Source organism: Ceratina calcarata, unplaced genomic scaffold (assembly GCF_001652005.2).
Source record: "Ceratina calcarata isolate Rehan_Ccalc_2016 unplaced genomic scaffold, ASM165200v1 scaffold110.2, whole genome shotgun sequence".
NCBI lineage: Eukaryota > Metazoa > Arthropoda > Insecta > Hymenoptera > Apidae > Ceratina > Ceratina calcarata.
In genome coordinates, this window is record NW_017131915.1 from 259086 (window position 1) to 274496 (window position 15411).

Genomic DNA, 15411 nt, shown 5'->3' on the forward strand with positions numbered 1-15411 from the left:
GATCGTTTTACGATCCGAAAAACTATTCTTAACGAAACATCGACGTGTACGACGGAGACACGCGCGCGCGCGCGCACAGCGTGTGCGACGGAGGCACCTACGCACGTACATGTAAATACGTGCATACGTGAAATTGAATTTGAAAAGACTGGGAGAAAAAGTTGGCGACGACGGTGAACGAACGGGATTACGGGATATCCGCGTAATCGACGCATATGCGTATTCGTATCGCTGGACGCTCGTGCGAAAAGGATTATGCCTGATCATCGACGAAGAAGCCTAGTGATCGTGTTTGTTTCAAGGCGGCTCGTACCAGCAGCAGCAGCAGCAGCAGCAGCATTACCGTAGCTGTAGCCGATTAGAATATGGTTGCGAGTGTCGCGCGCATCGCTGTCGACTCGTGTAGTTGTAGTGTTGTGCGTTGTGGCAAACGGACCAAGTGAATCGGTGTTGGCCGTTTATCCGGAACTCGGTGTTACGGTACGAATCGCATTAATCTTTACGAATGCACTCGATCGTACGATCCCGTTTACCAGCAACGGCGGTGGCGGTGGCAGCGGGACGAGCTATGTGGAATCGGAATCGCGATTGCCCGCTCTTTCATATTTTGGATGACCACGACCGTACGGGTATCGTACATCTCCACTGATGCGCATCCCTGTGCGTTAAAAACGATCGGCACCCTCGTCGGCCGAGCAAGGATCTTTGATACGTCTTTCGATCTGTGGATCTCTCGTAATCGGAGCTGGTCTACGGAAGCCGAGGCTACTTTCGACTGGCGGACCCGACGGTAGCACGCGGCGATTTACCACCGTGCCGTTTTTCTGCAACGCGACGACGCATCGACACAGTTTTCATTCTGACTCTGTTTCGTCCGCCCCCGGTTTGCCCGCCACACGACGGGTTATGTTTCCGACTTTCATCGGTATCCTAGGTAAAATCTGTCTTTGCTTCCTTTGATTCATCTACTACCCCGATACATGCCTATAGAATAAACGATCGTTACGCGAATGACTCGAATACTTCGTTTCTTTCGTTTACCGTTTTCTTTGTTTGCCTTCGTTAGTCGTTTACCACGACGACACCAGCACCGGTATGCGTATATGTCGTGTACGTTATAACGAACGAAGGTACAATACACGCGTACGTATGTATGTACGTAGTACTATTAGGAGTCTTGTCAATGACCCCGAGTTTAGCGACGGAATCGTTTTGGATTTTCCTTACCTTTAAATTGTACGCGTATACGTACGTAAAGTGTTAATTACTAATCTACACGTGCATACACATATATTTGCAACTATAGCTGCAGTTGCGATATTATTATTATTACTCGTACGAAGATTCGTACCATTCATACGTAACACTGTAACGTGTATTTTACATTCTATTTTATCGTAGTTGTCGCATCGTGTACAAGAATATTTCGAAAAACTTTACGAAATTTTAACGAAAATTCGACTACTTAACTGTTCCTAATCATATTTATTTAAAAGTATTTACATATAGTTTCTTCTCTGATCGAGATCGGTATCATCTTGTTTAAGTTTTGTTTTCCATCAGTCCGGGTGTACTTCGTAATAATGGTCATTGTCGACGAGAGACATCGAAAACGAATAATGCGTGCACTCGGATTGTGTTCTTAACAGTGCGATGGACCATCGATATCAAATTCAAAACACAGACGAATAATATGCGCGTGCACATCTGTGAATAACGTTAAATTTATTTAATCTGTTCTGCGAGTAAAACATACACGAATATGGGTATGCGCACGTTCATATGTACACATAATATAATGCTTAATGAATAAGGGTATGCACGGTTTACACGAGTCGATTACGAATTGTCATATTCTATCTATGTACTTACCGTACTTTTCTTAGTTTTAAAGATAAAATATTATGTTAGTCGACGTGTTTCCGTATGTTATACATATGTTATATACCACGTGACAAGGCAATGACGAGTATAGGGAAGATGATAAATAAAGAAGAGTAGGTGGAAAGTAGGAAGGGAAGCTAGAGTAGAGTACAGAAAATAGATACATACGTTCCAAAGATGGGAGAAGTAGCAATGTTAAGGAACTCTCAATTGTTCCTTTATTTTTTTTAGACATTCAATCGTGGTGGGAGGTGCCAAGTATAGCACACTTCTGCTCATTATTTAGGGCCGCCTTCAATCTTCTGGACTTTGATATCGAGGTACCTACCTAAATGCTGGCTCTGTATTCACACAGATACGTACCTACCCGGTGCTATCCAGATTTTGATCGCTTCAGCGTCCAGAACGTGTCAAAACAGTCCACACGCTTCGGCTTTTACGTTAACGTTCCTGTTTGAGGCTTACGCATTACCTTCTTTCGCACGACTGCTTTCTCGCTAACTTACACTTGGAAGAGCATGCGAACACATCTTAATTGTACGCGGTTCATTTTAGGACCTGGAGGAAGCTCTGTTAACAGACGGTGGAAGCGAGGGGCGACTGGTACAGGAATTGATAGTCAGATTGCTCGAAGGTTGCCTGCCGAACGACACGCGCAATGACATATCTACTTTTAACTATCAGATGTTTCTCCGTAGACTGTTTCGAAAAAAGTGCCAGGTGAGTGGGCCGAGGTGTAGGTAGATCAGAAATGATCGAGATCGAACCGTATTGTTGGGATGGACGAGACTCGAAAGAGGAGAAACATTAACGAACCGCGTGTATTTTCTGCTTGTAGGAATACAAATGTGAGAATCCTTTCAACACGGACGTAGATTTCGAGCTACTACCGCTTCGTCAAAAAGTAGAAATCTTACGCGCTCTCTGCGACTTCAGGCTTGACGCCGAAGACGTGGTACGTTTTGAAACGAGAATCCGTACGCGCGGCAGTGCGCGAGATCGATCGCATCGGTATTACATTAAGGGATATCATTATCTAACAGGCTCATGTTTCAGGAGGAATCGTTGAGTAATTTGGACTCGGATAGTCTGCGAGTCGAACCATTAGGACATGATCGTAAGAATTCTGCCTATTGGTACTTTTACGGAACTCGATTGTACAGGGAGGACTACATTGATACTTGTAACAGTGTCTCGCAAAAACAGAATAGTAAGCCTAGGGATAAAAAGCGTAAAAGACGACGAAACAGATTGGCGAAGGAGGAAGAGGAGGAAGAGGAGGAGGAGGAGAAGGAAGGTTTAATAGGCGACGACGTCGACGACGTCGACAAAGACGAAGGAAAGGAGAGGGTTTGGCAGGTCGTCTGTTTCACTCAGCAGGATTGGAGTCGACTAGTTGAGAAATTTCGTGATTCGGTAATTCCCCAGTTGTTCTGTAATGCTCTAATGTAATTAAGCAATATCTCTATTTACCCCTTAGAATTTAGCTTTATCGAACGATCGTGCAATCTTTAATTGTTCTGTGTATGTACAACGTTTAGGAGTACGATACCGAACGTAAGCTTTACCGTACTCTGTCCGAAGATTTCATGCCCGAAATCCCGAAACTTTTCGATTTAAAAGAGAAACAGCAGAGGCGAAAATTATTGCAACGCAATAGTTCGCGCGTTCTACGAAGTCACGAACCCTCGACGGTGGCGGCGGCGGCGGCGGCGACGACGACGGCGCAGATGGAAACGGTGAACATGGTTAGATCGAAGATCAAAACTAAAACGAACAGAGGAAATAAGAAGGGTAAAGGGCAATCGCAAAGCGTACGAGACGTCGTTAAACAGGAGACACCGCCACCGTTGTTGACATCGCTCACTTCACCGCTTCCGATTCAAAAGAAAGGTAGACAGACGAACAATTCGTTGGCTTCGGCCGTCGGCCAAATCGTGATCCACACCAGGGATGAAACGGAGGTATTAGAAAAAAAGAAAGGCGCCGGAGGTAACAGCGATGGCCACTATGTATCCTCGAACTATGGATACAAGTACGGGTCTTACTCGTTTGGGATCGAGGAGGAGGAACGCCGAGTCGGAATGCATAAGGTCCTCGAGAGTCTCAAGGATCACGTGGATGCCTGGCCGTTCGTCGATCCCGTCGACGAAGAATACGCCCCGAGGTCCGTACCATTTCTAGCTGTATGCCGTTCGTTAACTTCTATCTCAGTTAGGTTGATTAATTAAATTTTTATTGTCAACAGGTATTACAGCGTGGTACGAAAGCCTATGGATCTTGGTACGATGGAAGAGAAACTCGAGAATGGTTTATATAAAAATTTAAACGAATTCAAACGGGATTTTCGACTGATAGTAGATAATTGTAGACAATACAATGGTTCCGACAACGGTTAGTATTGTATATCGATCGTCCTAGATTCGTTTTTACCAATCGTGCGTATCATTATTCGTTCCATTTTGTTTTGCACACAGAGTACACAGAAATGGCATTCAACTTGAAGGATGCTTTCGATAAAGCTGTGAATCGTTACTTGGAGTCGGAAGCGTCCAGCGACGAGGATCCTTCGTCACCAAAGCCACTTCTTGCTACGCCCGTGTCTCCCTCTTGTCCGTCTCGCGTTTCTTCTCCCCATCAGAACAGGAAACGTTCGAAAAAATCTGCCAAGAGAAATTCGAAGTCGCACAAGACGGAGACTAAAGCAAAGCCGAAAGTTAACGAGAAAAACGATGAAGAAGAGAAACGGGGAAAGAACTATAAACTTCCGAAAAAGAAAAAGTGTAAAAAGAAGAGTAAGAGGGCGAAGAACGAAGAGTCAGTGAACGAGGAGGAAGAAGAGGAGGAAGAACAAGAGGAGGAAGAGGAAGAAGATGATGAAGAGAAGGCGGCGGGCGAGGGTGAGGATGAGGAGGATGCAGAGGAGGCAGAAAGTAGAGAAGAAGACGAGACGCGAGAGAGCGAGGACGCCATGTCCTCCGAGTCGAGCGTCGTCGTGACGTCGAAAAGGAGGAAAAATTTCGATGGGAATAATCTGTCGCCGAAAACCAAAAAGCTGTCGTCCAAAGAGCTGTCGGTGGATATTAAGAGGAAGATAGATAAAAAGGTAACGAAGGAATATCAGCGTCATCGCCAAAAGAAACGAGAAACGGATACATACGTGCGACCGATGAAAGAAATGAAAGAGAATATGAAGCGAAAAGAAGATTTCGAGGAGGATCATGAGCCGTTATCAGTCGTCGCGAAAAGTAAAAGTAGGAAAATCGAGAAGAAAAAGAAGGAGCTTGAGTCGAGCGAAGAAATGTTAACGGCGGTGGACAACTCGAAAAAGAACAAAGTGAGAAGAAAGGAATCTCGCGAAGAGGAAACGATCGGTCCGGTGCTGGTGGAAGAGAACAAGAAGAGTTTGCGTGTCAAAGCGAAGAAGAGTCGGAAGAAAGAGAAAACGGCATCGAGAGGCTTGTCCAAGTTCGAGACTGATAAACCGGAGAAAAGTAGTGCGAAATATGCGAGAGAGAAAAAATCGAAACGAAAGAACGAGGAACCGAGAAACGGGGAAATATCGAGTGAAATAGATTCAAAAGATATCGATTTAGCGAACAATTTCGATTCGAAGGAAACGCGTACATCTAAAAAATGTGTTACCGCATTTCTAGGTAACAAAGACATAGAATCGTTAGACGGTTTAAAGGATAAAATAAGCGAGAGACGACGGGAGGAGAAATTACAAAACGAAAAAGACCGAAAGCAGAAAAAAAGTACGAGGAGCGAATCCCATCACAACATGTATTCGAAAAAAGTGCCTTCAAACGGTAGTACGTTTCCTGCCGACGGCGGCGATAAAGCCACTGCGAAACGGGCGAAATTAAGAAAGGGAATGAGAGAAGGAAAAGTTCCTACCGCTCCGCAGGAGGATGCACAAGGAGCGAAGGGTCGAAATCGAGACCAACTGCCTCTCGTCGCCGATGGTAAAAAAGTAAAACTAGTTCATTCGAAGCATGCTACCAAAGGATTCGGGAAAGAGGAGAGCTCGATACAAGCGTTGAACCAGGCAACAGAGCAAACGCTTCATGTAAGAATATTTTATTGTTTCACATTTATCTGATACTACACATCTAAATATGTATATGTGCGTACATAGTATGTGTACACGTTTGCTATATGTATGTATAATCATTGTTTACTTTCTTTTTTTGATCCGCGAATAGGACATCAACAAATGGTTAGATGACGCGCCGAAGCTCTCCGAATTCTCCTCGGGAAGTGATTCGCCGATAATTCATTCCACGTCCGTTGAATCCGGCCGGACAGCGGGTCCGAGGACGGAAGCGTCGAGAAAACGACCGAGTTCGATTAAAATCTTCGGCCCTCACGGACCCAGCAGACCGAAAAAGATCCAACGCACGATAGACCGTTTACAACCCGGAAAGAGCAAAGGAAATTTGTTGTTGAAAAAGCCGTTGAATTTATCGAACGCTAACAATACCGAAGCGGCTATGCAATCGGGCAACGACACCGATCAACCGAACAAAAGTACGATCGAAGAACCAAAACTCAGTCTAGGTACCGTTTTGAAGAATGTCGATTCGATACAATTGATTTGCAAGAGTTTGGTTTCCTCGCCTAATCCTAATTTTTCGAATGACGACGAGGAGGAAGAGCGTAACGCTCTCACGGCAGCTTCACAGTCTAATTCGAAAGAGGATGGGATCGGAACGGGTGTTGGTCCCAACACAAATGCTGATATAGAGACCACGGCTGCGACGACGGTAACGATGGCGGCGACTACAACGATGGCGTCGGCGACAGCAACAACGACGACGACGACGACGATGCAATTACCCGAGGCGGCTTTAGAGGAGACGGGAGATAAGAAGTTTGGCGGAAGGGAACAGGCACAAACAAAGCCACAAAAAACGGCGACACCGAACTTGAGTGCTTGGTTCAAAGCATTCGGTGCACCGAAATCGAAAAAGAAAGACGATGAATCCGAGGACGGCGCCGTAGCGGCGGCGGCAGCTACAAAGAAAGACGCGAACGAATCGCAAGAAACGTTTTGCGATAGACAAAGGAGAACGAGTACCGGTGGTAGCAGCGTTAGCGAATCCGTGTCCAGTTTCTCCCAAGAGTCGTCGCCACCTGGACGGAGCGGTTCAGCTCGGTCTCCGCAGGGGCAGTCCGTGATGGGTTCGGTTGAACCGCAGATAAGGGGAGCCGGATTTTATCAAGATGCTTTATCGACGGGAAGCAGTCCTTACAACAGTCCCTATTATGCCACACCTCCGAGATACAGTGCTCAGTTGCCGCCGACACCATCGCCGCAAAATCATCCTCTGTCTCCGGCCTATCCATCCTCGTCTTACGAACAGCCACCTCTTTACTCTCAACTATCGGCCCAACAACAGCAACAACCACAACCGCAACCGCCGCAACATCATCAAACGTTCCAGAAATCTCCTCAAGAGAATTCCGGGGAAACCTATCATCGAACTTCTCCCACTTTCGTCCAACATTCTCCTCGAGACAATTTTCCTCCTAATTCGGCGCAAACCGAACCTTACGATCGACAGTTGCGATCTCCCAATCAAAATCAGTCCCCGGCTTATACTCAGCAATCTCCACAGCCTGTGCAACAACAGCAACAAGTTTATCCTCAGCCATCCCCTCAACCACCACCGTCGAATTATTCGCAACCGTCTCCTCAGCAACCGTCCACTCCCAAATATTCCGCGATTCAATTATCCCCGCAGCAACAGAACGCTGCCAATTATCCTCACAATCAGCCGTCTCCGCAACCTTCCAGTTACTCTCGAGCTTCGCCGCAGCCGTCTTCGCCTTACCCTCGATCCTCTCCTCAACAGTTACCACCGCCGAATTATTCTCAAGTATCTCCGCAACAACAATATTCTCGAGTTTCGCCTCGAACACCGACACCGAATTATTCTCCAAAGTCGCCGCAAACATCGACTACAAATTATTCTCAACCGTCGCCTCGCGCGCTCTCAAATTATTCTCAGCGATCGCCGCAACCGCCATCCTCTGGTTACTCTCAGCCATCGCCGCAAGCTCTCGCGAATTACTCTCCTAACCGACCATCGCCTAAATCATCACCTTCCGCGTATTCGATCTCGCAACAGCCTCGTTCCTCAAACTTTTCTCACCCCTCGCCCCAGCCCCAGACACATTCCTCGCATTCGCCCGGCTACGCGCAATCCTCGCCTCAACCTCTCACGCCCGGCTATTCCCAGCCATCGCCGCAGCCTCGAAATTATTCTCAACCATCGCCTCAACAGATCCAAACATTTTCGCAGACATCTTCGCAACAGCCACCGCCCTCATATTCTCGGCTCTCGCCAAATGCCCAGAACTCGGGTTATTCTCATTCTCAGCCATCGCCTCAACAACAGTCCGTTATTTACTCCATACACTCGCCTCAGACGCCTCAACCGCAGAATTATTCTCAATTATCTCCACAGCAAGCGCCTACTCCGACGACGACCAACTATTCTTCTCAGTCCTCGGCGTCACCCCGACAATCCCGTAACTATTCTCAACCTTCGCCATCTCCTCAACAACAATCGCACGGTTACTCACAACCGATACCGTCGCCTCAGCAGCATGCTCGAAATTATTCTCAACCGTCACCTCAGCAGCAGCAACAGCAACAGCAACAGCAACAGCAGCAGCAGCAGCTTAAGCCCGCGTGTACGTCGCAACCGCCATCGCAAACCTCGGCACAGAAGAATGGAACGAGCTACAGTTTGCAATCGAAAGTCGAATATCCGCAGAACGCCTCGACGCCATCGTCCACGTATTCCCATGGATATAAACAGAATCCGTCTTACGTACAATCACCGGTAGCTTCGTCGTTGAGCGAAACGGAGCACCGGACAGAGAAATGTTTGGCCAATGAACAGCAAAAGAATTTCTCCGTACCATCGGAGGCGGTGTCCTTGAATTTAAACGCTAACCATCAGATCTATCAATCGCCCGATCACTATTCTTCCGCATTCGTTAATAATTATTCCAATATCGATCTTCAGAGATCCGAATCGAGACATGGGGAACAAGAACAACCGCAGCAGCAACCGCAACCGCAACAGCAGCAGCAACAACAACAACAACAATCGCCCCAGGAACGAGCAGGAAATTTTGCCGATCTCGGAAATTCCTTAAACCAGAGCCAGAAGTACGGCCAGCAACGGTCGTTTCTTGGTAAAACGACTGGTGGCAGCGGTGGCGGTAGTAGTGAACACCTGTCGGCTCAAGACCAAACGCAAATTTTGGCGTTTCAACAGAATTTGGCGGCGCACGAATCTCTCTATTCAAGCGGTTTCCAACCATCTGGATACCCGATGCCAAACGCCAGATCGATGTACCCCAGCCCGCATTATTTCGATACCGGTTCAAAGGCTGCCGTCGCCGGCGGAGCGACGAATGGTTCGAGCAGCAATTTGCCTCCGGTGAAGAAACGCATCTACAACGAATCGTCCGCGGAGTTGTCCCGCGGATTATCTCAAGATATCACGGCTAGAACCGGTCAAGACCAATTCGGTTTCGATCCGATAATGGCGTTACCGCAATCAGAAGTTGTACCGGGTGGTCAGTTTGACGCAACGTTCGTCGGGAATCTGGCTGACTCAGTGACGAATTCGGCAGCCTATGCTCGTCTAGGTTTAGGCTTAGTTAGTCGCGCGGGCAAAGAACAGCAACAGTTACTGACCATTCCACGACCACCGGTGACGAAACCGGTGACGGCCGAACATTTGGGGTACGCGCGCAGCCCGGCCACTTGCGCTGCGGACCTCGATTTGAATTTGCTTCAAAGCTTGCAAACGGCTGCCGCGAAGAACACGCAATCTATACTGTCGGTATCGTCTCGGAGAGGTGGCGGTGACGCATTGATCGACACTGCGTCCGCGCCAGCACCCACGACAAAAACGAAAAAGAGCAGAAAGAGCAAGCAGCAGCAGCAGCAACAACATCACCAGCATCAGCAACATCACCAGCAACAGCAGCAACAGCTGGATCAACAGAATGCAGTGAGTGTCTCGTCGGCTGTCAGTGCGGAACAGCAATCTGTCGCTGGTATACCAGTCGCTGGTTTTCCGCAATACACGGGAACGTCGGCGGATTCAATCAGCCTGAAGAACGTCGCCATGGTTCCGCCGCCGGCATCGGCGCCGCCGCCACCGCCGACCGGTAGTGCCTTCAATTTCGCCGGTTCCACAAGTACCACGACCAGCTCCCCTTTTTATGACAAGGACGCGACCGCGGCGGCTTTCGCTTTTCTGAGCGAGGAGTTTCGAAATCCGAACAGTTATTACAGTATGGCACTCAGACAGCAACAGCAGCAGCATCAGCAGCAGCAGCATCAACAGCAGCAACAGCAGCAGCAACAACAACAACAGCAGCAGCAGCAGCAGCAACAGCAAGTTTCACCTGCATCGGACGCAGCGCAACAAGCTTGCAACAAACTGAGCAATCAAACGCCTAGAAACTACCCGGCTCATCCTTTTCTTCACACCGCTCAGAGATCAGCAGCCTACGGTCCTCCGGTGTCTGCGTATGTGACGCCACACGGGCCGAACTTGACCATGGATCCGACCGCTTACCAGCAGTATATTCATTCCTTTTACGCTCTTCAACCGCCTCCCCATCATCATCGACCGTCCTGGCTTTAGCCGTTAACATCTTTGTAACGCTCCACATTTCGGCGGTAGATACCATCGTCGTCTCACCATGCGTAATCTAGTGTGAATATTCTACCGGAAACGTACCACCGCACCGTGTATGTTCCATTTGAACGCACCGATGCGAAACCAGATGTTCCGATCTTCGTATTCCCGGTCGATCTATCGAACCTCGGCTCGACCCGCTTTACATTTTTTTACCCGAAAACCGTGTTAAATTTTCTCGTGATTTTCATAATGGTAGGATAAGCCTTCTAATTGGAGTATCCAGGGTTGTCTGTAGTGTAGAATCGTCAAAGACGGTATTTCAAACGAGACAATGACTACTCGATTTTTTCTTTTTAGTCGATCCTGCTTGTAACTCCAAGTTCTTGTCATCGGATCGAGTCGATGTATATACCTTAATCTTTTACCGATCTATCGATTTATTAGTGTTTTCATCGTACCCGACGTTTCATTTTTGTTAACGAAAGACACTTGTTGCAGCTCCTTTCCGAAGAGCAGAAACATTGGTAACGTGTAGAGGAAGGAAATAGTTCCAAACACGGTACATTATTTGAGATCGTATGAGCGCGTTCACGGATCGTGCAACTTGCAAACATCTAACAGTAAGTTTCGAACGATATGAAACTTTTATTTCTCTCTTCTTTTCTCCTTTTATAAAATACGACGGCATATTATACCATTTTACTCCAATTGATCGGGGAACAGAAGATTTTTTTAAGCTCTCTCCGAAAATCTAGTAATCTACTGGTACATACCGTGTAGTCACTGTATACTATGTACTTAGTACTTATACCTACTTTGTACATACATACATAATGAATACGCCTACTTCGCATGAGACTTTCCGACTCTTGTTTTTTCAACATCCTCCTTCTCTTCGCTTTTTTATCTTTTATTTTTTACTTTTTTACTTCTTGTGCGAAGGCAAAATCGTGGGTCACTCGACAATGCGTTTTTCTCGAAAATGTTTCGTACGTGTTTTTCCTTCTTACTCTTCTCATTTCTCGCGCACAACTGTAGTTACGACAGATTCGATGAAAAAACTAAAAATAAAAAGACGAGAAAGGAGCTTACCCGCGTACGTATGCTGGCGATTTTCAAAGGATTTTTGTGTACATTGTATAATATCGTTGCTGGCGCATCTTGTGTAATATAGATCCGTTAGTGTGTAAAATAGAAGATTCGCTTCTTTGTATATAAAATACATATCCCCGACCCTTTCATAGACGATGTGCTCGATGTAAAGAAAAGATCTACAATGTCAAAGACATTCGTCGTATGTAAACTCGTCCGCGGATAGATTAAAAGAGAGGAGAAAACAGAGAATGCGATCTAGATTAATATAAATAGGTAGGACTGTAGAACGTAGAGAAACGAGAGAATATACTGTACGAGTACATGTATGTATGTATGTATGTATGTATGTATGTATGTATGTATGTATGTATCTACGCATGTATCTACGCTACGTGATACGATATCTATGCGTCCCTGCGTAATCTAATGGATGAAAATAATATGTAACAAAAATCGAAACAAATCGTGTGATTCACGCGATCATACGTTAATTCATTTTGATGTTACGAAAATTAACAGAAACGGGAAAGCGATATATTGAAACTTATACTATAATATTATACATACGTACTGTAAATGTATATTGTAAATGTATCGAGAACAGATTAAAGCACAGTTTGTTACAAAATTCTTTTAGATCCTTTCAGCGTATATAAGCATATGTAGCTACTTTTTCTATTTGGGTTTAGGTGTATTGTACGAATCGTATGCGAAAATTGTCTTAATGATGAAACTTCGTAAATCGATCTCAGGAAAGGTGCGATTGATAAATTTCCTCTAAATAGATATGTAAGATTTAAATCGAGGAATGCATGATTTCCTTTTTATTCTTTTCGTAATCTTATGTAAATATTCGTGTATGTAATGCTATTTTATTCATTGAGCTCTATCCTAACTGCAGTGCGGACACCTGAAGGAAGAAGTAGCTGTAACAGTGTAGCGTTGAGCGCAACTGATATAATGCAATAAAACCTCCCGTTTTGCACCTCTCTTGGACCGGCACTTGGACATGGAGAGCTTTCTACTTAAGCAGGTATAATCATTAGGTTATACTTTTAGCACGTATTGACCACGATCTTATAGACTATAAGATCGTGGTATTGACCGTGCTCACATGATTTTTCATTGATACATAATAATCGTAATGAGACTATTCGTGTGTATTATTATGTGACGTATGCACACATACACGTAGAAAAATTGTGCGGGATTTCAGAAAAGTAAAATGCAAACATCGACGAACACGATATCAATGATTTCCGCCCGTTTCCGCCTCCTTCCTACGTGTATTATATATCTCTACGTTCCTCGTGATTCAGATTTATACATTTAGACTGATTTAGACGATGAAAATTATTGCGGATGCAGCAAGCTCGACAAACGAAACGCGAAGCGTGCCCAAGTGTAACGCGTAACACTAGTTCGCTTGTTGAGTTCAGGTTCAGTTCGGATTCCACAATTCAATGTTCAAGTCCTGAGTTTGATTTGCTACATTCTGGAGGGCAAAGGGGGTAAAGTGCACGTGCACAGAAAAATTGTAGGCTATCTATATTGATCTATAAGACGAACGACTCCGAGTAATTTTTATTTTTTTTTGTTGTAACTTTATGTGCGTTACGTGATCGTTATAAATTGATCGTCGATGTAGTATGTACGTATGTAATGCGTATGAATAAGTACAATCGGTTTAACGACGTGACAATTGTTTTCATTTACGTGTATTTACGTATGCACTATATTCAATACGTATATCTAAATACTTATCTGTTTTAGAAAGTTTTACGCTCGAGAAAGAGCGTATCGAAACATCGAATTAGTAGACATTCGAGTACCTGTATACTAATTATTAACGGTGATAACGAGGATGAATTGCGTGACGATAACCCATGCGACAAGTGAAGATTAGAACGATTTTTTATAATTCTATCCAGATCGTTCTAAACTGCTTGTAATTGGTAGATTTTTTATCTTCACTCCCAACTCTATACGGTATATAGAACTGTGCGTATTTGGAAAATGATTGGAAACGTGAATAAGGAATTGCTACCTATAAAGGCACATTACTTTTTATTCAATGCGGGTAAGTAGATCGTAGTTACTTATTACATATCTACGTGTAACCGTATCGAAATGACAGCATAGGATATCAAAGATTAATTCGTTTCCCATTGTTTTTTCAGCTACTGGACCGATAGTACCATTTTTACCAACAATAGCGAAACAATTAGGTTTTTCTGGATTTCTAGTGGGCACAATATATATGATACTGCCGATATCTGGTTTACTGGCAAAACCCCTGTTCGGAGCATTAGCAGACAAATTTCGAATACACAAGCTATTGTTTTTGATATTCCAAGTCGTAGTAGCGATATCTTTGTTCTCTATATATTTTATACCCGAGATTCGCAGAGAAAATGTTGCTCTTATTTGCAATGGGGACGCATCGTTGGAGATATGCTCAGAAAATGGGTTCTCGCCGGAGCTTGTACATAAAATGACAGCAGATACAGTCCATTTGAATGTATCCTGCCAGGTATGAACGATTCCCTCTTCCTCCTTATCGTCTTTTCGATTGATCATTTAGTTTTCTATAGCCAAGTAAACGTTTGTGGTTTGTTGCGTACAAGTGTGTATCGTGACTATAATTTTAGATGTCGTGCAAAGGCTCGCAGGAGATCTATACAGAGATGTGTTTATACTGGAACGCGACACAATTCTGTGAGTCGGCAAATTCTACCTCTATTTTGGATACAGAAACTTTCGATTTCACTTTAACTTTCGATGTGTACCACGACGCCTATGTAAGATACTTCTCGTGTAATTGCGAGTTAAATGAACGAATAAAGGGGGGCCATAGTCGAACCGTTTGTTTTACAGATAAACAAGTGCGCATACATACGTATATTTTCCGCGAAATTCTTAGACGACGAGGTACAGAACAAACACAAACCAGCTTGCAAACACTACGCGAGAACGTTGTGCACGGCTACGTGCCACGACAATCCAACCTTCGATGAAGTATTTCACGAAGCCGATGTGCCTCAGAACATTACGCAAAACGCGACGTATCAATTTCATTCATTTTTATGGGCGACTATAATAAGCTGGATTGGAATGGCGGTTGTAGTCACCATGGCCGATGCTATATGCTTCGATCTTCTCGGTTGGTATACTAACACGTGCGGCTGGACGTGAATAGAAATGAAAATCAAAATTGACTCGATCGATCTTCAGATCAGATTTCTACGTAATTTCTTCGTGCATACAGGTAACGATAGGAGAAAAGAATATGGAAAACAAAAGATGTGGAGCAGCATCGGTTTCGGTATTTTTGGTACAAGCGCAGGATATCTAGTAGATTTATTCAGCGAAGGAAAGTTTCAGAAAAATTACTCTTGCATATTTTATATAGCGTTGGTTATCATGATATTCGACGTTCTAACATCTACAACTTTGAGGAAGGTATTTAGTTTAAGGCACTTGGAATTAATGTATCCTCTTCGTTTTCGGTTTCGGTTTCGTTTTCAATTCAGGTTTAGTAATTAATCGCGAGTAGTTTAAGGATGTATTGGCTATACAGTCAATCCCAAAAGTTTATGTATCTTAGAAAAACGCATTTCCTATAATTAAAAAGAAATCAGACGTCGGAAGAACAATGCTAATAATAAATAGCTACGTGCTAAAAAGTATAGAAGAAAATATCCAATTAATTATTGACGTACATACAAAAATTGTAGCTATTGACGTGCTC

The 15411-nt window shown here is 44.6% G+C and overlaps 2 protein-coding genes across 7 annotated transcripts in view; both read left to right on the forward strand.

The window, feature by feature from the left end:
* The first annotated feature begins 52 nt into the window (after positions 1–52).
* On the forward strand, positions 53–12649 carry LOC108632914 (serine/arginine repetitive matrix protein 2). Of its 3 annotated transcripts, XM_018037794.2 has the most exons (9): positions 53–934; positions 2116–2204; positions 2440–2604; positions 2723–2839; positions 2941–3300; positions 3426–4051; positions 4133–4278; positions 4362–5956; positions 6093–12649. In XM_018037794.2, exons 1-9 carry the CDS (start codon positions 907–909, stop codon positions 10566–10568), a joined length of 7602 nt encoding a protein of 2533 aa, XP_017893283.1. In that variant the 5' UTR covers positions 53–906; the 3' UTR covers positions 10569–12649. The 3 variants fall into 3 exon arrangements, with proteins under 3 accessions (XP_017893283.1, XP_017893291.1, XP_026666786.1); XM_018037802.2 differs by lacking the exon at positions 2116–2204; XM_026810985.1 differs by lacking the exons at positions 53–934; positions 2116–2204; positions 2440–2604; positions 2723–2839 and having other exon boundaries at positions 3260–3332.
* Positions 12650–12756: 107 nt separating this feature from the next.
* The window catches only part of Sugb (Sugar baby transporter), a 6434-nt gene continuing 3779 nt past the window's right edge, over positions 12757–15411 (forward strand). The window contains exons 1-6 of one of the 4 annotated variants that reach the window (XM_026811051.1): positions 12757–13311; positions 13434–13740; positions 13841–14193; positions 14312–14461; positions 14538–14823; positions 14929–15122. In XM_026811051.1, the coding sequence (XP_026666852.1) occupies positions 13677–13740; positions 13841–14193; positions 14312–14461; positions 14538–14823; positions 14929–15122 (1047 nt within the window). In that variant the 5' untranslated portion in view covers positions 12757–13311; positions 13434–13676. The remainder of the gene's footprint in view (positions 13312–13433; positions 13741–13840; positions 14194–14311; positions 14462–14537; positions 14824–14928; positions 15123–15411) is intronic. The other 3 variants (XM_026811058.1, XM_026811066.1, XM_026811069.1) reach the window with 3 other exon arrangements.